At 50.2% G+C, this 22,648-nt stretch overlaps 8 protein-coding genes and 2 pseudogenes across 8 annotated transcripts; 5 read left to right on the top strand and 5 right to left on the bottom strand.

The window, feature by feature from the left end:
* Window positions 1-56: 56 nt before the first annotated feature.
* On the bottom strand, window positions 57-3,488 carry GL50803_0014475 (uncharacterized protein; the record flags this gene model as incomplete). Its single annotated transcript, XM_001704087.1, has 1 exon — window positions 57-3,488. One exon carries the CDS (start codon window positions 3,486-3,488, stop codon window positions 57-59), a length of 3,432 nt encoding a protein of 1,143 aa, XP_001704139.1.
* A 179-nt stretch (window positions 3,489-3,667) lies between these two features.
* Window positions 3,668-4,873, top strand: GL50803_007537 (Kinase, CK1 CK1; the record flags this gene model as incomplete). The annotated part of the gene is made up of 1 exon (XM_001704088.1): window positions 3,668-4,873. The coding sequence occupies one exon, from the start codon at window positions 3,668-3,670 to the stop codon at window positions 4,871-4,873; it is 1,206 nt and encodes a 401-aa protein (XP_001704140.1).
* A 100-nt stretch (window positions 4,874-4,973) lies between these two features.
* GL50803_007538 (uncharacterized protein) lies at window positions 4,974-5,288 on the top strand (the record flags this gene model as incomplete). Its single annotated transcript, XM_001704090.1, has 1 exon — window positions 4,974-5,288. One exon carries the CDS (start codon window positions 4,974-4,976, stop codon window positions 5,286-5,288), a length of 315 nt encoding a protein of 104 aa, XP_001704142.1.
* Window positions 5,289-5,712: 424 nt separating this feature from the next.
* GL50803_0038578 (Kinase, NEK) lies at window positions 5,713-7,029 on the top strand (annotated as a pseudogene).
* A 1,249-nt stretch (window positions 7,030-8,278) lies between these two features.
* GL50803_00114888 (High cysteine membrane protein) lies at window positions 8,279-10,696 on the top strand (annotated as a pseudogene).
* A 4,340-nt stretch (window positions 10,697-15,036) lies between these two features.
* GL50803_0016988 (Kinase, NEK) lies at window positions 15,037-15,873 on the bottom strand (the record flags this gene model as incomplete). Its single annotated transcript, XM_001706841.1, has 1 exon — window positions 15,037-15,873. The coding sequence occupies one exon, from the start codon at window positions 15,871-15,873 to the stop codon at window positions 15,037-15,039; it is 837 nt and encodes a 278-aa protein (XP_001706893.1).
* Window positions 15,874-16,064: 191 nt separating this feature from the next.
* GL50803_002328 (uncharacterized protein) lies at window positions 16,065-16,679 on the bottom strand (the record flags this gene model as incomplete). Its single annotated transcript, XM_038045972.1, has 1 exon — window positions 16,065-16,679. The coding sequence occupies one exon, from the start codon at window positions 16,677-16,679 to the stop codon at window positions 16,065-16,067; it is 615 nt and encodes a 204-aa protein (XP_037901779.1).
* A 26-nt stretch (window positions 16,680-16,705) lies between these two features.
* On the top strand, window positions 16,706-19,012 carry GL50803_00114885 (Kinesin-associated protein; the record flags this gene model as incomplete). Its single annotated transcript, XM_001706842.1, has 1 exon — window positions 16,706-19,012. One exon carries the CDS (start codon window positions 16,706-16,708, stop codon window positions 19,010-19,012), a length of 2,307 nt encoding a protein of 768 aa, XP_001706894.1.
* Window positions 19,013-19,060: 48 nt separating this feature from the next.
* Window positions 19,061-21,055, bottom strand: GL50803_0095918 (E3 ubiquitin protein ligase; the record flags this gene model as incomplete). The annotated part of the gene is made up of 1 exon (XM_001706843.2): window positions 19,061-21,055. One exon carries the CDS (start codon window positions 21,053-21,055, stop codon window positions 19,061-19,063), a length of 1,995 nt encoding a protein of 664 aa, XP_001706895.2.
* An 88-nt stretch (window positions 21,056-21,143) lies between these two features.
* Window positions 21,144-22,544, bottom strand: GL50803_001935 (Zinc finger protein; the record flags this gene model as incomplete). The annotated part of the gene is made up of 1 exon (XM_001706844.1): window positions 21,144-22,544. The coding sequence occupies one exon, from the start codon at window positions 22,542-22,544 to the stop codon at window positions 21,144-21,146; it is 1,401 nt and encodes a 466-aa protein (XP_001706896.1).
* Window positions 22,545-22,648: the final 104 nt, after the last annotated feature.

Raw genomic sequence — 22,648 nt, 5'->3', positions numbered from 1 at the left:
GTGTTGACCGAATTTTTTGATTTATAATTATTACATTCACTTTTCTGGATGGAGGATTAACAATTATTGATTTTATGGAAATCGAATTCGCTAGTCTCCTTGACATCTAACTTTGGCTTGTCAGGCAAGAGAACGCCTGTGTCTACAAGTTTAGTGAGAAGAGCGTTTTTGGCATAGACATTAATATTTATATCATCACCGTAGAACAAAACTTGCAGAGAATCGCTGAGAGCAGTGACTACTTCCTTCGTGTTTAAAATCTTCTCAGACTGAATAGGTACAAATGTGCATAGCTCGCTGCAACGCTGATCCTTCGGCTTTTCTTTTAGAATGTTAAGCTGGACAATACAATATTCTGTTGTGAGCGCTCTTCCGGGCAGGTCATCAAGAGCCTTCAGGGCGTAGTTCTTTATCTCCTCGTCCACCAAGCTCATTTCGCAGCTTTCTAACAAAAATGTCAGGACTGTAAAATCGGGGGCCAGGAGGCCTCTAGATGCTACGGTTGCAGTAGAGGGGACGTAGTCTGCGCAGAGAGACACGTTTATTGTGAAATTATCTGCACTAAAGAATGAGTTGAGCAAAGGATAATTCTCCTCGAAGTCTAAGGATGCGACGTATCCTCCCACAACTGTGTCTTGCAGCTCCTCCTCAGCGTACTTCTTTATCAAAGCCATAAAATTCTCAATGAGTCGTTTCTTTTTGGTTATGGTACAGTATATACCAAATAGATATGCAATACCGTGAAGCAAGTAATCTTCATCAATATCGTCACCTCTGAGAGCTCGTAGAATTCCAACCGTAACATCTCTCTCCGCATACGCAGAATGCTCGTCTATTGCAGAATTGTGAATAGATAGAAGAGTAAGCGCAGCCTGTGGAAGACCGGTGGCTAGCCCATCCATTAATACCAGGTCGCCTTCGTCGTCAGTGCTCTCCTCCATAGCATTCCTCGTCCTTCCTTCACTGTCCTCTGTGTTATCCAGACCAAAGAGGATGGCATGAAGCTTTTGGCGAGAAAGATCATTAACGTTCTCCTTTGAGATCATCCTAAGAGAAGCATCATCTTCGGCCCCCTCACTGCCTGTATCTTCCTCCTCAATCCTTTCTTTTGTGTGATCACAAAACGATGTTTCTGGCATTAGGAATCCAGAAACGTTCTTGATGATCATCTCGGATACCTCTATCTCATCTGTAGCTCCAGCTGCTGTGGCGATGGTGCCGGCCAAGCAGAGAATGGCGTCCTTAAGTATAACAACTGGTACCACTAAGATTTTAAGAAAACCAATGACCGCTGGAACAGCCGCTCTGGCTGATTCTGCAAGGTCCTCGTCATATATGTTAAAGCTGTACACTAATACGTATAGTGCCATTAGCACGAAGTTATAAAGAGGGGCAATACGCTCTCTGATGGCGTGAACGTTCTCAGAATAATCCCCAGAGTCATCAGAAAGAATAGCATAAAGAACACTATAGAGCTTTCCCACAATACGTGCAGACCTAGAAGCTAACGATTGAACCGTGATGGTGTAGGTAAGCAGCAAGAATACACCCCTTAGCAAGGTGTAGATCTCCACGGGCACGTCGACGACAACTGCAGTAGCCGCGACTGGTGCACGCTTTACAATGAGAGGTGACTTTCGTGGACTGGCTCGATATTGTGAGATGATCGGAAGGATGATATCGAGGAGTGGCTCTAACATGTTAACAGCCGAGATTCTAGGATAGTCGTTCATAGGAGACGAAGTGTCTCGTACCGTATGCTCAATTACACAGAAGACAATCTTGAGAAACGCTAAAAGATCGGGAACGTCTAACCTCTTTGATGCCAGACTAATGAAGTCATACCCTGGATTTGAAGATCCACTACCACTACCTACCAGGCTAGCCTGTGGACTTGTCTGATAGGTAAGACCATTGAGTAGCACTTGTGACGGGCAATAATTAACCAGCTTTGAGTCCTTTATAGTATTTAGCTTCGCTATATAATCCTTATGCTCGCTGAAAAGGGTGTACATGGCCTTAAACCCTGCTTCCTTGATGTCTGCATTATCTACCGCTATCCGAGACATTATACACCACAGATACCCCAGTATAAACGTTGGCTCATGGGCAGCGGGGATTCCAAGGAGTGCCTTTTTGGCTGAAACAGCAATGGGAAGAGAGGAGTGGTTTGAAAGTAAGTACAGCTGCGCCTCAACTATTTGACCCATGACATATTCAGGCACGTGACGGAAAATCTCCAAGGCGCATAGTATACCTCCATCTATACAGTGCATCGCAGTGCTGCCGAGAAGACGCTTCATAAGAGAGAAAGAGTAGACAAGCTTCGTGCTATGCCCATGATATTCCATCATGACAAGTCCCTTGATGAGAGCCCCTTGATAAATCCCGGAGAGGTGCTTTTCCGTGGGGAAGTCCACGGACATGGAACGATACAGCTCAATGAAATAGCGGTAATAGTCTGCATAGTCATGCTTCCTGATGGAATCAGCCATGGATACCCGAAGCTCTGCGGCATGGGTGAGCATACAGCAATACGCATGAGTATAGAGATCAAACGCATCACAGACCAAATTACCGCCCATGAAAAGACGTGCATCCTTTAGTAAATCTAAATATTGTCTCTGTAAAATCACTGAATTCAAGTACAGATATAATGACAGGGCTTCTGCCGCCGATTTCCGGCAGCGCACATCAGTGTATGCGACAACCTTCTCCAAAAGCCAAGAAATTGCTACAGAAGCAGTAACTGTACCACCAAGATATTTCTTATCCTTCTCTTCGCGATTTGGAAGAGATCTTACAGGTATGTTCAATATTGCAGCTGCAAGGGGATTGGAAATGAGGGCTTTTAAATACTTAGTCAGAGCTTTGGCCACGTGCCAGTAAAGGTAGTCCTTGCTAGCATTTGTGATCTTGTGCTGGGGATCGAAGGACAAGATAAGGATGTTGAGTCCAACCTTAGTAGCATCGCGAGGGGCGTGTGCAAGAAAGTAGCCAGCATACGTAACACTTCCTTCAATGAGGTGAGCAGACACAGAGCCATCCTTCTGCTCCAGTTCAGCAACAAGATGATTGGCAACACTAACTTGCTGCTCATAGCGAAGACTCATAAGCGCAAGAGAGCCAATGTCACGAAGCTCTCGCTTTTCATCATGCAAAAAGGTCAAAAGCAGATCAGCAAAACGGCGGAGCGCCTCGTGGTCAAGTTCGTTTTCATTAGCAACATGAATAAGAGTACTGGCCGCCGTCAGTCTACGTATCCAGTTGGGGATAGTCAGGAGCTCCTCAAGAAGAGAGCAAATAGGTACCAAACAAGGGCCCAAAGGAAAGCCGGACTTCACAACCTGAAACACAGCCTCTATCAGCGAGGTCGTGTCCTCGCTTAAAACCAACGTTTCCTTCGAAGACTGTGTAGAAAGGTGTGACCTAAGTGCCTCGACACGCTCCAATAAAACCTCGGCAGCTTGCGCTCTTGTTCCTGTCATGCTCAAATCTTAAAAATGTTTGAAAGCGAGAGAACCGGACTCTTCTATAGGACAGCGCATCAAGAGCGTTAAAAAGAACTCCAGCCATAAACATAGGCCACCATTGGCTAGGTTTTCCGGAGTCGTTATCTCTTCCTGCGGCCTGTACAATGTCTTTAATTTAAAAAACAATTTGCGAGATGACCGATCTCCGTATAGCAGGGAAATATCAACTTCACTATCGCATCGGTCGAGGAGCATTCGGTGAGCTCTACCGCGGTGTTAATCTGGCAACAGGAGAAGATGTTGCCATCAAACTAGAGCCAATTGATGCCAAGCCGCCGCAGTTGCTCTATGAATCGAAGCTTTATAAGATCCTCGTGGGTGGAGTTGGAATACCGTATATTTACCATTATGCTCCAGAGGGAGAATACAATGTACTGGTCATGGATTTGCTGGGTCCCTCCTTGGAGGATCTCTTCACAGCTTGCAATAGGCACTTTTCACTCAAAACTGTGCTCATGCTAGCAGACCAGATGATCACCAGAGTCGAATTTCTCCACCTCAAGAATTTCCTGCACAGAGATATTAAGCCTGATAACTTCCTCATAGGTCTTGGGAGGCGCAAGACAACGGTCTACATTATAGACTTTGGTTTAGCAAAGCGCTACATGGTAGGAAACACGCATATTCCGTATCGAGAGCATAAGAGCCTCACGGGAACCGCCAGATACTGTTCTATAAACACCCACCTTGGCCTGGAGCAATCGCGCAGAGACGATTTGGAGGCGTTGGCGTATGTCTTCCTTTACTTCCTACGCGGTTTCTTACCTTGGCAAGGCCTCAAGGCCAACACAAAGCGCCAAAAGTATGAGAAAATTCTAGAGAAAAAGCTCTCTAGCCCCATCGAGTCCCTCACCCGAGGTCAGCCAACAGAGTTTGCCGCGTACCTGCACTACACGCGCGCTCTCAGGTTTGATGATAGGCCTGACTATGCGTATTTGAGGAAGATCTTCCGCGAGCTATTTGTACGCGAAGGATTTTCTTACGATTACGTATTTGATTGGACACTTCTAGGAATAGACGTCGATAAGTACCACGAAAACAAATTGCGTGGAAAGGAGCTCAATCCCAACGCTGACGGGAAGAAGAAGGGGTCTGATTCTGGAGCCGAAAATGGCGACGATGATGCCGACGACAAGGATGACAAGGACGACAAGGGAGAAAAGAAAAAGAAGGACAAAGACAAGGATGATGATGATTCAGAGGATGGCGCAAAGAGGTCAGAGCGACGCAGTCGTCGTGGCAGCATGCGCGGAGAAGACCATAGTACTAAGGATGAAAAGCGAAAGAAGACGGACTCCCATCGTAACTCTAAGAGATTTGGCGGAGACTTTCATTTCTAAAGCACTTTTACGCCCCTTTGCTGGCCCTAGGTGAGTAAATTCTGGGTAAAAATTTCAGTGTGATTGTTTCCATCAAGTTAAGTGCAGGCAAATACAAGAAATGAGTGAAAGTTTACGGCCACCGTTGACGTACTATCCCATGCGACAGGTTTTATCTGTCAAAACACCCCATATGAAGATGTTTACTCATGGACTTCAGGACGGGCTTAAGTTGGAATACTTCCAGGTTGGGCTGGGCAAAGAAACATATGCAGACCGAGATGTGGAGCGTAAGGCAGTTGGGCTTAGCAAGCTTCCCATTATCTTTACCAGCCCGTGTGGATCTAATAGGCTCCGATTTGTTACAGAACAAAAACGAGCAGCCTTACTATCAGCTTGTCAGCGCACTCGGATACGAGCTGTGCACCATCCATAAATTTACATCTGTGCTTGAATTATGAGGGATTGCATTACTTTGATCATTTTGTTTTCCAGCTAATTTATGCAGATTGCGGTATGTTGCAGTGTACGTATGCATAGACTAGTTAATAGTCTAGTCTAATGACGCAAATTGTATATGTAAATATATGAATCGTCTACAAGTAAAACTCTAATTGAAGCGTGAATAGCTAAGACGAAATCTCGTCCAGAATTAGACCTAGCACTGCAGATGAAATATTTAATGTAGCCTTTCAACCTATGTGAGCAGGCGCGTTGCGATAAGCCATCCCGTGGGCCGAAGTCTACGATGCAGCTCGGACCGCCCGCGGAGAGGCTGTCCCCCTGCCCAAAAGCATGTCCGCGGCGTCTGGGCTGGGACTGGAGCCTTGGGGAGGCACGCAGCAGCCAGGGTCGGCAGCATGCTCAGCAAGGATGCCTTCAGTGTTATCTACTCTCTCAGGAGAGGCCCCCACCTCACCGTGGAGGAGATTCAGCTCGGTGGCCTGGACAAGAACAGTGCAGATGCCATCAGACTAGAGCTGACCGCCCTTCTCGACCTCTCCCATCCAGGGGTCCTCAAGTATCATCAAGTGATTGAAGACGAGGGCCTCATCTACGTCGTCACGGACCGCCACAGCAGGACTCTTGACAACCTCCTCGCCGAGCACAAGCGAAGGAAGAACCTCGTCCCTATCGCTATGATCCTCTCCGCCATGAAGCAGGTCGCTGCCGCCCTCGCCTACCTCCACGGCGTCAATGGGGCAAACAATAGGGGGCTTGTCCACTGTGACCTCAGGCCTGCCAACATATTTATCAGCGCAGACGGAGAGCGCTTCATCATCGCTGGCCTCGGCCTCTGCAAGGACGCCCTGTGGAGTGAGAGCACTCTCATGGGAGTGGCAGTATACATGGCCCCCGAGGTGCTCCTCCGTAATGAGTCCAGCCCCGCCTCCGACGTGTGGAGCCTCGGGGTCATCCTCTACGAGCTTACTACTCTGAGGAGGCTGGACTTCCTGGGGGGCAAGGAGCCAGCAGAGGTCTTCGTGACGGGTGGAGGCCGGACCTGAGCGATGTCACTGATGGCTTCATGCAGAATGTTCTGGAGAGGATATTCGTGCTGGAGCCAGAGAGGAGGCCGACGGCCAGGGAGCTGCACGAGACGCTCGCTACATTCGACATCCCAGTTAGTGAGCTGGGGGGTCAGTGCGTGATGCTGAGGTACAAGTGCGGCGCCTTGGAGACTACTCTGAACAGTGCTAACGCCAGGATTACACTTCTGGAGGAGGATGCCAAGACCAAGCTGGACAGGATTACTACTCTTGAGGCGGCCCTCGACGCCAGGTCTGCTGAGACTGCCTCTCTTAAGGGCACTCTCGAGGATCAGGGTAAAGGGCATCTGGCCACGTGAAGGCTAGAGGCCAAGGTCATGCAGCTTAGTGACAGGATGGAGCGGCCGACCCCTGCAGTCTTCCTCAGGCTGATGCGCGCTGCACACAAACAACACAGAGACCGTCCGGACACTACTTGAAGAGGGATTGGCATCAGCAAACGTGACGAGTAGGGGGTGACGGCCTCATGCACGCGCCCACGGGAACCGCCCCAGGGTGGCCCGGATCCCCGCCCCGCAGAGCACGAGAGGGAGGGCGCCGACGGCCGCAGGGCCCTGCTGCTCGCTGCGCAGGCGGGGAACAGGGACGTCGCAGAGCTCCTCGCGGAGGGGCGGCCCCAGCCGGTGAGCCAGAGGCCGACAGCTGCCGCCGCGACAGGTGGGAGCATTGCTGAAAAGGGCTGCGGAGGCCCGCGCCCACCAGGATGCCCAGGACTTGAGTGAGACGCCCGCAGCCAGGGCTGGGCATGGCCGGCGGGTGGAGTGAATCATCACGCTTGATTAAATCTCCGTGCATTGGGGGCGGGGAGCAGCAAAGGGCACTCTGCAGTGAATTGGGTTGCTAAGGCAGGCCAGGCCTTCAAAGGTGTCTAACTGCATACGTTCTTCTTCAGTAAGCAGGCTGTCCGTTTGGGCCCGGTACCAGCAGAAGACAAACATGGCCGCATCGTGCCTCAGGAGGACTAGATGTTCTTCTGGGGCTGGATGCTGTGTTTGTCGGCAAGGTACTTGGTTGTATTCCTGGCGTCTCTGAACAAACCATGTTGAAGTATTCTCCGATTGTCAGTAATAAAGTAAAGTGGCCTGTACGTCAGCACCTGTAGAGCAGATGCTTGCCGCAGTACGACCTCAGGGCTCTAGGGCTTCGGGTAATAAGGGCCCTCGTGGATGACAAACACCGACGAAAGCAGCAGGCTACGATTGCATACGGAGAAGGACTCGGATGGCCTGCATCCTTCAGTGCACAGGTCAGCGAGATCTTAGTGCTTATGCGATGGCATACCGTGTCTCGTCGTTGTTCTGCTGCACCTCCGAACGCTCGTTAGGCCCTGCAGAGTCCCCTCCACAGTGCCCTTGCTCAACGAAGATATGACTGATGTTGGCTCCCAGAACATCGGGGTAAGGGGATGGACAGGCGCCTGAAAATGGCCATTCTTCAAGGAGCTCGCTTACAGTCACCCCACTCATAGACCTCGAGAGGATCTCCTTGACAACAGAGAGTCCTTTGCGAGGTGGTTGTTTATCGAACGTGTTTGCTCGGAACATGTTCCCAATGAGTTTTCTGTACTGTAAGTCCTGCAAAACTTTGAAGCGTATGTTAGTAATTTTGAATTAGGCAATTCCGCTTGAGAGCGGAGACAAACAGATCGCCTAACTGTTTCATTGCAGAGCCAGATTACAGGTTACTCAGGTCGCCGTGTGAGTCGATGATTAGTGTAAGTAGAGTGAGCCCTTCCATGGGTCTGCCGTCTGTAGTCTGTCTGTAAGAAGTACAAGGGGTATTACTCTGACAGTTGTAATTCTAAGCCAAGGCTTTCAGTGACTGACTCGGATTAGTGTGCAACTTTCATAGGTATCCAATAAAGAATAATAGCTTCATGACTTTGGCTTCGCTGTTCATGATTCTGACTTGTTTTCTGGCAGGGTCTTTCTCTGAGGAGACGTTTGTATACTACAATGGCTTTGGGTATTCTTGTGAAGGCAGGATCCCACAGTGTCTTCAGGATAGATGCCTAATGGACTTAACTACTTTCTTTTGCACAGAGTGTAGCCAGGATTATGTTCCCATCAATGGCACATGTGTTGCTACTACGGATGAAAAAGTTAATAAAGCCGGTTGTATTAAATCGCCGAAAGGTGGATGGTGCACAGGATGTAGCAATGGTTACTTCTTATTTTACGGTGGCTGCTATGAATTGTCTGGCAGATGGAAAGCAAGTATCTGCGATCGTGCAGAAAATGGGATTTGTCAAGAGTGCGGAAAGGGAAGTATATATTATACTCCAATAACTTTTACCAACCCTAATACCACCTCTCCTGAACGCTGTATCTACTGCGGAGATATAGTAGGCTTTGGCGGGAGTAGTGGTGTATATAGGTGTCAGTACTGTAACCAACATAGGTTGCCAGGGAACACTATACCCAGCTGTAGCGAATGCTCAGAACGATTTATGTGCCCTTTTGATTTTCGATGTAGGTCTGTTAAGGGACTCGAGCTCGGCTATTGTTACTTTTGTCCTAGGGGTTACGTCTGGAGTCGGTTTGGGTGTTATACCGCAGATAGTATAATTGGTAACAGTATCTGTTTATCAAGAAATACTATAGATATACAGGGACAATCGTTGTGCACACAATGCGCCAATTCATCAGAAGCGCCTCTGAATGGCCTCTGTAGGTCAATCAGCAAACTTGATAATATTTGTACAAAAGATCCTGAAACAGGAAAATGTACATCTTGTAAGAATGATAGCAACAGGCAATATTTCTTGTTTTATGGTGGATGCTACTTATTTAAAGATGCTCCGGATCAAGCAGGGTCTCGGGTTTGTCAGACAGTGCAAGAAAACGTTTGCACCACATGTAACAGTTCAATCAAGGAGGTGTTCACCAAGAATAGCAGATGCTGGCGCTGCGGGGACTCAGCCAACGGGGGAATAGAGGGATGCCAAAGGTGTGAGATGAAGGACAGTAGTCTTCAGTGTCTGGAGTGCCGCGACCTCTACCTGAGCCTGGATAAGAGGAGCTGCCTGGCCAGCTGTCCCAAGGGGCAGAAGGGCATACAGGGGTCCTCATCCTCGATCCACAGCTGCGCGTGCGATGACGGGTCCTATCTGAAGGACGGGAAGTGTGTCGGGTGCGCGGTGGAGAACTGCGCTGAGTGCGACGAGTCGAGCTGTAAGAGGTGCAAGTATGGCTACACACTCTCCGGCAGTCAGTGCGTGGCAACCAAGTGCAAGGACCCCAACTGCGACACGTGCGAGGACAGAGACGTGTGCACAAAGTGTGCCGATGACCACAGCCTCGATCCCCACGGTCTGTGCGTGAAGGATTGCCTGGCCTCCGCCGGGTACTACAAGGCCACCGTGGGCGGCGTCTCGAGGTGCGTGGCGTGCACGCTCGGCAACTGCGCAGTCTGCGAGTCGGAATCCAAGTGCAAGGCATGCAGGGACGGGTTCTACGTCGAGGGCTCGGGAGGATGCAAGCCGTGCAGCTCTGAGTGTGCCACGTGCAGCGGACCGGCATCCGATGACTGCACCTCCTGCCCTGCCAAGAGGCGATTGGAGTACAGCGACGGTGCCAAGGGATCGTGCGTCCCGCAGTGCGTGCAGGACAGCAGCTGTGCAGAGTGCGGGCTCACGGTGGGCGGGACCAGCTACTGCTCGCGCTGCGCCAAGAGCACGGAGTACCCCAACAACGGGGCGTGCACCTTCTCCAGCTTGCGGGCGGCTGGCATCGCGTGTGCGAATGTCGCGCCGGTAGATGTGTCTCTGCAGCTCGAACTCCTTCAGCCTCAACGGGGGGTGCTACACCTCCACGCTCCTCCCCGGGAAGACTGTCTGCACGAAGGCGAGCGACGGCTGGTGTGATAGCACCGTGGCCGGGTACGGGATAACGTACAACGGAACGCTCCTTACATGCCCGACGAACTGTGCAATGTGTAGTAGTGGGGTCTGCAACGCCTGCAACAGCGGGTTCTACCTGGAGAAGGGGGCGTGCAAGGCGTGCTCCAAGGGCTGCGCCACCTGCCCCATGGGGAGGCATGCTTCGACTGCCTGGCCGGGTACTACTTCTCCGAGAGCACGTGCAAGGCGTGCCACAAGGCGATCTCCAAGTGCAGCCTCTGCATGGTTCCAGAAGGTGCAGCCACACCCATATGTCTGGAGTACGACAACACCTCCAAAAAGTCCGCCCTCTCGTCTAGTGCCATCTCTGGCATCGCCATCAGCGTGGTCCTCGTCGTCGGCGGTGTGGCGGGTGTGCTGGTTTGGTTTTTCGTCTTCCGAAAGAAAAACTGAGTGGCCTCACTTTATGGTCCATCCATTCTTGCACGCACATAGTAGAGTATGCCAAGGAGAGCGGCTCTCCCTTATTCCGGCCAATCGCTGCCTGGTGGTCTGGTCAGTATCCTGGACAGTGGGTGTCTCAGTAAGACTTTCGCCGGTACGGACCGGGGACAGGGCACGTGATTAGAGAGGGAACGACCCCTTCAAGACAACCCGGTGCATGGGTGTACAGCCCAATAGACGCCTCTCTGGCTGTTGGGCCAGCCTCTAGTTGTGAATTCCTTGTTGGATGCCTCTGCCAAATCTAGAGACGCCAGAATATTATAATGGCACGCAGAACAGTGGTGGGAGACACAGGTGCATCTACCGACACATGGCAGTTTTAGGCTAAAGGCGATCCTGTCTGCTGCGGTCGAGTAAATTACCTGCCGCGAGCCACCTTTCAAGTCATACCCATCATTTGACGGCCAATAGCCCAATGCCTGCCGGCGCCTCCCATATGTGTGTCTCGGCCCTGCTGCTCCACAGGCCCCAGCTGCATCATCGGTGAGCAGGCGCAGAGGACTGCACACTCGTGCCTGCTGTGCGTCGCCTGGCGCCACACAGGAACCGTGTCATAGTCCGCGGCGAGGTGCGGCTGGGGCTTCTTACTCGTGCCCAGGGCAGGGTCTCAGGCGCTTTACCACCGAGGTCCGTGGTATCTGCAAGCCCCTCTGCTGAATGCCAGCACACTTCTTGGGCGGCAGACAGCGCTCGGCTCGGACACCTGCGAAGGAGCGGGTCTTTCAGGGCTGGGCACAATAGATGGAATGCTTGTTTGGAACAAGGAGCACAGGTCGGTGCTCCTACTAGGGCTGGAGGCCGTCCAAGGCACCTGGCCCAGACCACGGGGGTCGCAGATCTGAGCGATGGCTCGAGCAAGTAGTATATTAGCGCACCGTGTCGGGAATCCCCAAGTGCCACCGGGAGGTTTATCTGCGCCAGTATGGAATATTATGACGACAGCACACGACTCAGCCCTTCCGTGGATGGATGCGGAGTACCGTCTGCCGACACTCCCCAGCGATGATGGCAGGTGCGGTGCTCTCGTTATCGCTGACGGATCCACAAGGGTGAGCAGCCTCCCGCCTGGCCCCCGTCAGGAAGTGACACCGGCGTACTGTCCCTGAGATGTCCTTGAGAGCCGAGACCCCCGCTGACAATGGGTAAGACTTGCGCCACTGGGCGACTCTGTAGGGATGCTTCAGGAGTTCTTAAAAGCAGCACCCATATAGTGAGGCTTCGGGAGCCCTCTGGGTGGCACTATCCAAGGACCACTTCCCCGAGAGAACAGAAGGTGGGGGACCGACTCCTGAAGGGCACTCTTGCAGTCTACTGAACAGCAGAGGGGGGCCAGAAAGCAACAATCACCTCCGGATCCACAGCTCTCCATCATAGAAACACTAAGATGGTCAGAATACGCCCCTCAAGAGGGACAGGAAGTAACATAGCGACACAGCGCTGATGCTCACGGGATATGGTTGACGAACACCTGGCCTCTGATAGATACGAGGTGTGTGCTGAGAGCAAGGTGTCTGGATTGGGACGGTTATGCCTCTCCAGAGAAGAAACAGAAGGCACCGTCATAGACGAAACTGTGTCTGAAGGAGACACGCAGGGTGGTGGCTGCTCTGTTGCCAGCAGAGGGCAATCCGAAGCATGCAAGTCTTAAACAAAGAAACGTTCATTCTGAAGAACTATCGACGCTAAGAAACGAGCCAGTTCTCTGCATCACCCAGCAGAGGAGTACAAGAGCTGCTACTTCCTCTTCAAGCTTTCCCACTCAACTTAGACTTCCCTGACTTCCGATTACCACATGGACCACTGAGAGTGCTAACTGTTCTTCCAATCCACAATGGCTGCGGAACGATAGCAAGCTTCGTTTGAGCGCAGTACTAAGCAGCGTAATATATGCAAAGACAGCTCTTAGCAGTCAATGTAAGGTATCATCTTGGTAACGGCAATCGCCCTCGAATCAGCCATTCAGTGGAGACAGGGGTCTAATACGGCACAGTTGGGCCATATACAGGCAGTGGGTGTAGAGCTATTGTAGACAGACACCGCCCCTAAGAACGCCAGAGGGGAGCTCCCATCAGCCAAGGTGTTTCCAGAGCCACGTCTCTAGTGGAGCATGGCCTCCCGCAGTAAGACTTTGCAAGTGTCACCTGTAGTAATTCTGGATGCTTTATGGGGTGAAGCAGCTTATCCGCAGACCTCACAAGACCGGGGCTGCCCACATAGCCACTAAAGTGAGAGAGTGTGATTGCACGGAGCAGCGCTGTGTCTGCTCCTCCATCACTTAGCGGCCAGATGACTGCTCTCAGGCTGCGCCTCTGCTCATAAGTGTGCGAGGGTTCCTCTAGCGATTGTCTCGTTGGCTAGTTAACTACGGCTGCCATAGCGACATAGATCAATAGTGCATACGTTGCGTTACTTTTTGCTAGAGCAGAGGGAGGCATGAAAGATCAACCCAGGAGCCTCTTCTCGCTTCGCATGAAAACGCGGATCTACACACTAGGAGTGCATTTTCATAAAAAACTTCCTCTGCCATGATCCAGAGTTACCAGGCGAGCAGTGACGCTTCAGAGCCATCTGCCTCCTCTATGCGAGAGTTACCCGATAGACCAGAGTCGCTGCCAGAAGGTGTGCTTTGCAGCAGACAGAGTATCTCATGTCTCAAGCCTGTCTGGCCATACTAGGAACTGAAGCCATGCTGCTGAGCCTCAGGGGATCGGAAAGCACTCCGCGGCCAGTGTGACTCTTGTGATGTTAGCTTCTAAGGCTATGGAGGAGCCCTTGGCCTCGTGGTCTTTGCATTATGGGTTCACTCAGTTGGCTGTCTTACTCAGATGAGTAGAACGCGGTGCCTTCTGCAAGTCCCTATACTGCGAGTTCACGCTAGGATCCATTAGTATCTAGTTAGTTTGATAGGAGTCTGCTCTTATCTCCACAGATTTGTTACTACAGACAACTCACTGTATTGACTCTATGGTGACGCAAGTATTCCAAAGCTGGGGAACTGTCTGTTAGAGCTACCGGTCCCGGCCTTCATTAAACTTAGGATTGCCTCATCAAAGCCTCCACACATTAAAAAGCAGGCTTCTGCCCGTCTGCTGTGTACCCATGGTCGCCCTTAGACTTCGTGTGCCAGACCCTGCTGTTAGAGGATGCGCCTCTACATAGACTAGCCAACGGCTTGCCAATTAGGTGTCCGCCCTCATCCATCCGGATTGGTGGGTCTGTTTGTGGCTATGCCTGAGTCTGTTCTCTGCTGCCAGGTCCTCTCGAGCTGTGAATATCCCCTGTCCTCGAAGTGGTGCTACTTCAAGCTGTCACATGTGGGTGGCAGCTCCTGCAGCCAGTGGAGTCAGCGTCTTCTAGGCCCGGTATGCACCAGGGCCTCCAGAAGCGGCGACCTCCATCTGCCATGGCTAGTAAATGCCCTCCATAGAGCTTATGCGGTGACATGGACTTCCAAGCCGTAACGCCTAGGGTTGCGGATGGATGCAAGCGATTGCTCCAGAGAGTATTGCGACTATCAATAGCAGGGGAAGTGAGAACAACAAGTAGCGGCAGCAAACCGTAGAGCAGCAGGTAGGAACGGGGCTGGGTCGCGTTCGCTCTTCTACGCTAAACTGGATCGTCTCTATAAAAGGCTTAGAGAGACGCCGCAGTGTCTCCACGACTGTAAAGCAACCCTGGTCAATTACCAGGCTTGTAGGAGAAACATACAACTGTACGTCGTAGCTGCTCTCCGAATAAATCCCTCACGCAGGCGTCACGCTAAGAACTTCCTCGCTTGTTCACCATCCGAAGTCTGGGAATCGAGGCTTGGACGCCATCCCATTTTGGCGGCAAGGAGGATGCTTCTTCCCTCAAGGCGATAGAGAAGGCGACTGAAGGCATGTAGCTGGTGATGGCGCCAACCTCTCATCATGCTAAGCTGACGCTGGCCAAGATCCCACCCCGATGGCCAACTACGCACCGCTTGTCGGAGTGGACTCACCATGTGACCCATGTAAATCCCTCGACAAGAGATGGGGCCCCTTGGGTGCTTGGCTGACAGAGGCGGACGAGTCCTGACTGCCCACAACCAGCCGGCGGAAGGGGAGGTCCTAGAAGGCGCTGCGAGGAACACAGCAGCTCCCAAGAGGATAGGGCAAACTTTCTTCTTCTCCCACCAGAATCAGAGGACATCCGACTTTTAGATCCTTGATATTGGATTTCGGATTCTGGATCTTGCCAAGAGCAAGCGGAAGGTCCACCTGCCCAAAACGGCGGTGGCTCGCATGGAGAGATTACTCAGGCAGCAGTTAGCAAACCAACCTCGGTGAAACAGAGTAAATGACCTTTAGCCTTGTGCCTCGGGCTTCCTGTCCATCAGCAGAGATGTTGAGAATCCGAAGTAGACGGACGAGCTTCCTGGCCGTCGGCCTCCTTCCAGGATCCAGCACGAGTATCCTCTCCAGAACATTCTGCATGAAGCCATCAGCGACACCGCTCAGGTCCGGCCTCCACCCGTCGACGAAGACCTCTGCTGGCTCCTTGCCCCCCAGGAAGTCCGGTCTCCTCAGAGTTACTAATTCATAAATGATGGCCCCGAGGCTCCACACGTCGGAGGCGGGGCTGGACTCATTACGGAGGAGCACCTCGGGGGCCATGTATACTGCCACTCCCATGAGAGTGCTCTCACTCCACAGGGCGTCCTTGCAGAGGCCGAGGCCAGCGATGATGAAGCGCTCTCCGTCTGCGCTGATAAATATGTTGGCAGGCCTGAGGTCACAGTGGACAAGCCCCCTATTGTTTGCCCCATTGACGCCGTGGAGGTAGGCGAGGGCGGCAGCGACCTGCTTCATGGCGGAGAGGATCATAGCGATAGGGACGAGGTTCTTCCTTCGCTTGTGCTCGGCGAGGAGGTTGTCAAGAGTCCTGCTGTGGCGGTCCGTGACGACGTAGATGAGGCCCTCGTCTTCAATCACTTGATGATACTTGAGGACCCCTGGATGGGAGAGGTCGAGAAGGGCGGTCAGCTCTAGTCTGATGGCATCTGCACTGTTCTTGTCCAGGCCACCGAGCTGAATCTCCTCCACGGTGAGGTGGGGGCCTCTCCTGAGAGAGTAGATAACACTGAAGGCATCCTTGCTGAGCATGCTGCCGACCCTGGCTGCTGCGTGCCTCCCCAAGGCTCCAGTCCCAGCCCAGACGCCGCGGACACGCCCAAAAAGAAGCTTGACATTTGTTCAAGCAGAATCAGCAGAATAATACTACGCTGTTGAACTTTGCTCAGATGTGGGTAGGCCCTTTTACAAAGTACATCAGACACTCAGGTGTTCTTACAGACTCATGGTACATCAGCTAGGAGTTTACGCGCATCACTGACGACGGTATCTAAATTGTTAATGTGTTGAATGACATTACTTAGAAGGATATTTGCAGAAGACATCCCATCTCGTGGATACTGTTCTTTCATAATGGTCTCGACTATTCCCAGTAGAAGTTTTAAGAGAGCATTCTTGTGGGCAACCGCATGCCTTTGTTTAGCGCTACGGTGAACGTGCTTCATAAGAAGGGTAGCCTGATCCAGAGAGCTTGCAGCCTTAAGGATTTCTAGCTCATTGCGCAGCTTTTCTACCAATGACTCCCCAGACAAGATCAGAGTCTCTAGCTGCTCTGGGGTAACGTGTAATTCTTGACTAATAGTTTCTATCTCCAAAAAGTGTTGTAATAGAGACAGCGATCGAGCACATCTAGAGACAAACTCTTTCATTGCAGCCGAAAAGAACTCTTCAGGATACCGAAATTTGATCGTCTTTGAACATTCTAAGATGCCCGGCCTAAAGCGATTAAACGCAACACATATCTTCTTGAGTATTGAGTTGATGAGATCCTTGGAACTAAGATGGAGGGCACTGGAGACACTGATAGAAGCTTTAGAAACAGGGGTGTTCATCAGCATAAAATTCCAGGTTTATAAAATCAAAAATGCAAGCAACAGTCTCCAAGAAGGTTCGACCCGGTGCCATAGAAATAGATTTGTTAAAAAAGGCCATTGTTATTCACTACGAAGCAATCATAGTTAATAGGGACGAGGCCACTGGGGCTCTTCACAAGACCATCCGACCTAACAAGAAGACCTTCCCCGTGGGGGTATTTAGCCGAGAGAACATCCCGGAAATCGTTGATGAGCTCATTCTCGGGTGCAGTCTTTTTACAGAAAGCAACAGGGATCTGCTTAAGTGCCTGCTTGGCGCTCTTCTAGAAAACCGTGAACTCGCTATCTGTGGCGAGCCATCTATTAATAAGATTAATCAATATATTGAGTGCTTCTATGACGAACTTCCGATCAAAATAGAAGCAACAAGCCGTATTTTCAAGCTTTGCGAAAAGGCAGAGAACCTTAATGTCTTGGCCTTCAACGATGTCCTTCTTGCAGCATTAACGCGCAGCTTGCGTGAGGACGGAGCAAAGTCCATGTTATTTGCGACAAACATATGCTTTATTTTCTTTTCGCTGTCGCACCACTGCACCTATGGACGCCAGCTTCTCAGACAAAACATCCCCGATGCCCTTATAAGGCTAATTGAGCAGGAGGAAAAGCGCCACAAGGTTTGGTACACTAAAATAGCCAAGATTAAAAAGGATGTCCAGGCGGCCAAAGATATGGAGAAGGAGTCGAAGAAGAAATACTATTTGGAAGAGTATGAGCGATACAAGCGTATGATTGAAATCCAGGATAAGCTTCTCTTTGCAGCTATTCATACAGTTATCAACCTGTCGGAGGCTGCGTCAGAGCTGCAGAACGAGCTTATTTTATTTTGTGAGATTGAGAAGTTTGTGTCCTACATTGGCACAATCATTAAGAGAAGGCCGATCAATCAGCCCCTTATCGCTCTTGCAGTTACTTTCTTGCGCAGACTTGCCATCACTCCCGAAGGCGCACGGCTCACAATGAGTACGGATATTTTGGCTAATGTAATTAAGCTCTTGGGAGAAGACACTGCAGGATCCTCGGTCGATTCTATCTTACGGTTTCTGTACAACTTATGTTTCGATGATACAGCTAGACACACAATTGTCAGGGCTGGCGTTCTTTTGTCTCTTCAGCCACATTTTTCAAAACTGCTACAAGAGCTAGTGGCTGTTTTAGGCGAAAAGCTCTCGATTACATCTACCTCTGGGGGCACATCTTGGCCCGAAGTAAGTCAGCTTCTACCGATTGTTTCCAGACATGACTGCCGCGCGGAGACAGCTGAGCTGGACCACATAACGAACGTAGTTGTAGCTTACGCACGCTTTCTTTACATTCTCTCCACAGATGACTTAGGATTAGAGTCGTTTGAGCGAACGGACATCTTGATGTTCTCCATTCTAGCTGCATGCCTTCTCCCTAGGCCACCAATGGAACTAATTGCCTTGCTCGTTAATCTGTTTATTTCAGGGCGGACAACTCTGCCAGTGATCGCCTCTGGAATCCTTGTTCCACTCAGTAGGCAGGCTGTGCGGCTGGACACTCCAGAATTCTATCTTATGTTCAGCAATATAGCTACGCATTACCCTATGATCCCGAAGCGTCAAATTACTGACAAGTCCTTTGCTCATATCCCAGAACTTATGGACGTCATGTTAAAGCGTGACAGTGACAAGTACACGACAGTCTTACTGGGAGCGGTGGCATCGGCACCTCTCCAGTTTATAGCCAAGAATCCAGGCGTCTTAAAATTCACAGTTAGTTTAATCCTCCGGAACTCTTCACCTGAACTCCTCAAGCTGGAAGCAATATCAATGCTAAGCAATCTTCTGAACTCCGGCAAGGTTCTCTTAAACCCAGACCACGTGAAGAAGCTTCCGGAGACCCTCTTGTCCTTTTTGGTCAAGTTGGAGGATGAGCCAGATTATGTCGGGACCATCCTACTTTGTATACTGAAAGCCTGTGTTCATGAAAACTTTAGGAGCGTGTTTCTTGCCACCAAAAACTTCTTTCCATGCATCCTTAAATTTCTTTATGAAACGGACGAAACGATGTTGACCGTACCACCTCCCAGGAGTTCTTCTCGCGTGCGCTCACGGTCAACAACTACCGCTAGGGGAAGTGGCCATCGAAAAGAGGGCGCCTTTGTTATCAAAAGCGCCAGTGACAGCTTCCATGGACGCTCTGCATACATCTGCTCTGTCCTGGCTTCAATGATTTTGGATGTCATAGCAGCCGAGGAACCTAGTCAGTTGGATACTATCACAAGTCTGAAGTTTAGGAAGTACAATACTGAACTGTTAGCGGCACTAGAGTCATGAAAGATAGGAGCATTGGTAAGCAGCAGAATACGTCAGCGGCCAGGCTTCTCATCGTATGACTGCAAACTCGACAATGTCTTCTTGTTTATATGGCTTCTGGCATATGGGGCACTTGCGTGTGCGCGTCTCGTACATGTGGTATAAGCACGCAGAACACGCAATGTGTCCGCAGCCCACAAGGAATGCATTACTGAGGTCATCACGACAAATAGGACAGATATATGTGGTTTTTAAATTGTCTATGAGCTTCTCCAGCTGAGTCTCTGTCTCAAGATTGCTATAGCTTTCTTGTTCTCTGCGAAGTTCGTCCGCCTCGTCTTTCTTAACACACTGGTCTGAAAGTTTTCTTTTAGACTTTTCTAGTTGTGCAAGCAGTTGCTTAAAGAGTTGACTGGTAGCCACATACTTTTTTGAAAACGAGCGTAAGACAGAAGATGTTATTGGCTGGGATACAATTGGCCTGTTAACGGTTTCAGCGGCAGTAGGAGTTTGCAAGAGGGGAGACAGTGGCGGAAGGATTGACGTAGATAGCTTGTCCAAGGAATCTATCGCTACCTTTAAAACCCCTTGAATATCCAGGGAACATGAGGACAGCATATTCAATTGTTTTGAAAAGCTAGATGGTAGCAGGGACGCCACAAACCCGGAAAGTGGTAAAAGACCCGTAACAAGAGCCTTTAGGTCCTGCTTTTTATCTTCGCTATAGTTGAAGAACTCCCTCACCATGGTTGCCACTGTCTTGAGCGGCGTGGTAAGCGAAGGAGGCCCTGAATGGTGGATTAGTGGAACGGGTGGAATCTCCTTCTTAGCTTCAAGGAAGTAAAGGGCCCCTTCGGCTGCATCTGCCAGAGAGTCAACATTATACTGAGCCTGCGCCCCTGGGTTGCTGAATATGTAGGATTGCTTTAGATTTTCAGCCACGGGAGATGCATCGGCGATGATTCTGTCACATGCCGCGATCAGCTCATCAACTGCTACTAGAGTCTTAGAATCCACCGTGCTACTGGTGGTCAGGTCAGAGTCTGATAGTTTCTTCAAGAGCGTATGGACAAACAATTGTATTGGTGTTTCTTTAAGTAATATGTCCTTTTCTTCAATGAATTTGTCGTGCTGCTTTTTAAGGAAATCGCAAAAGTTTGACAAAATTGTTTGCGCGCTAACAATTCTGGGATGTAACTCGACTTGCGTGGTTACGGGCTTACGGATTGGAGAGGATAAATCCAGAAGAATATCGTCTAAGGGTGATTCTAGGCCACCGGCGACAGCTGCGTGTAAACAAGCATCCAGTTCCTTCTTGGCCCCTTCCATCTGACGAATCAGTTCATGGAGCTCATGCTCGGGCCTGTCTGTTGCTTTTCTGACGCTATCACCTCCTAACTCCCGCTCTAGAGATTCAATTGCCACGTCTAATTCCTGGATAAGATATTGGCGCTGCTTATCTATCATGGAAGGGGGGATAAATAAGGGTTTGTCTGAAAGTGGATCTAGAACCTTTTCAGATACCACTGGGAGTCTGACGTTGACCTTCTCCAGTTCTTTAAGAACTGCATCTTGCACTGCTGCAGCGAAGGTACGACGGCGGTCCCAGTCCTGACGGAACAGCTCGTACGTCGCCTCTTTGAAGCGCAGAGTAAACGCCTCAACGCTGAGGGGCTTTTCAGTCTCTTCATGGCCCTCCTTAAACTTAGAGTCTGCTGTACTGCTATCACTATTCTCTTGCTTGGCCTCAAATTGAGAGACCAGTTGTGTCAGAGCCTTGATCAAAGGAGACTCATCAATGGGAGTAGAGTAGCACCCAACAATAAGATCAACTGCGTTGTCCCTAACATACTGAAGGTAGGAGGAGTGACAATTACGGTGGACGCACTGTATGTGTTGCAGAAGACAAATGATAAAAACACGACTAGTGATGAGCTCAAATTGATAATCGATACGCTCTTGCGCATCTAGCAGCTCTTTCTCCTGCGTCTCTGTACACTTACACACCAGATCGTAGATGGGAGTCATCTGCTTGAACAGGTCCTCAATGCTCCCTCGGTTCATTTTTAATTTACAAAGCATCTATGCATAGATGTCGGACTAAGTAGAAAATCTTGAGCTACTGCACCCATCACTCAATGACTACTTCTTTTTATTTTCGATTGAGGAACGTTTGCAACCTCTCCAAAAGGTCGTCCCGAGAGGCGACACCCCTAAACAAATCTGGATGCAGTTCTGAAAGATATGAGACAACGTAACGCTCACCTAATGGCATTTTTGCATCAAGATTAAAGTGGGCGCGGATCTCAGCTCCGTACCGCTCGGTCAAGTTATAGACCATTCTAATTAGCGCACGCTCCAAGTTAAACTCTAGGGGCACAAGTTTCATTCTCCTGAATACTTGATTCTGAGCTTCAAATATCTGTCTCCGCATGTTGCTGGTCATTTTGTCGTCAATTGGGGCTGTATTAAAAGAAAGGCAGGCTGGGTTCCAACAGCGTAGAGGAACAATATGAGGCTGATCTACGAACGACTCTCCGCACTCATAACATATGTAGCTGGCGAGGTTCGTGAGAATTTCGGGGGGCCGCTTTGTTATCTCGAAAAGCTCACGCATCCGAACCTCAAACTCCGCCCGCATGGTTGAGTACAAAATGAGCTTCTTACATGATGGACACTGATACGAACACTCAGCAATGGATCGCGTATAACACTGAGTGTGTGCATAGTGGGCACCACATGGCATGAGAAACGAGTTCCTTTGATTGTCGACTGATCCCATGCAGAACTGGCACAGATCTTCATCAACAGCGTCGTTGCTTACGTGCAATTGACAGCGGTCTTCAACACCAGGGAGTGTATTATTGTACAAAACGCAGACGCCGCACGTGCTGCAATGCCCACGAGGATGCATTTCTTGGCCAGCATCACAGTATAATAAGCACATGGGGCAATAGTACTCGGCGAAGTTGACTCCACATGAAGGGCAAATTGAAGTCGGCGGAGAAACTGCCCCGCAGAGAACGCACTTAATCTGGGGGGTGGTGTGAGAAGAATCAATATACTCTAAGTCGTGGTTCCGATGTGCTTCGTTGTGACACTGTCTGCAAAAGTAAAATCTGTCACAAGCAACACAATAAACCTGACACTTGCACAGGTAGTGCTTGCATCCGAGCCCGTACTGCTTTGTATAGCACTTAAATACTAGCTCATCATCTCTGCAGGTCGAAAGCACCTTTACCCGCTCATCCAGCGAATTGGACTTTAAGTTGAAAGCATTTTGCATCTGCAGACAGGTGTGTGTTGGGTTGTAAAAAGATAGTGGGAACACCGGCTGAATGCTAGCATCTAACTCAACTATAGCATCAGCACAGACGTCGCCCAAAACGGCCTCAGGGAATGCGCGGAGAGTGATACGATCATCCTCATTTGTCCAGATCCCCCCTGGCTTCACTCGAAAAAGCGTAGCAAGAAGAAAAGAGGTACGGTACTCAGCTGGAATATCGTCCACCCCAAGGTTCAGAGTATCGGTTAAAAAGGCCTCAGATGGCATAATATCAGTCCTGTGCTCACCTTATTGTAGCGATGGCTGGTTACGGCGTATCGATGAACTCGGATTGTTTTAACACAGACACCCCAGCCAATTGTTTAAATTTT

This window comes from Giardia intestinalis, chromosome 3 (genome assembly GCF_000002435.2).
Source record: "Giardia intestinalis strain WB C6 chromosome 3, whole genome shotgun sequence".
NCBI lineage: Eukaryota > Fornicata > Diplomonadida > Hexamitidae > Giardia > Giardia duodenalis.
The sequence above is the reverse complement of the archived record's forward strand: the minus strand, read 5'-3'. Positions and strand labels throughout refer to the sequence as shown.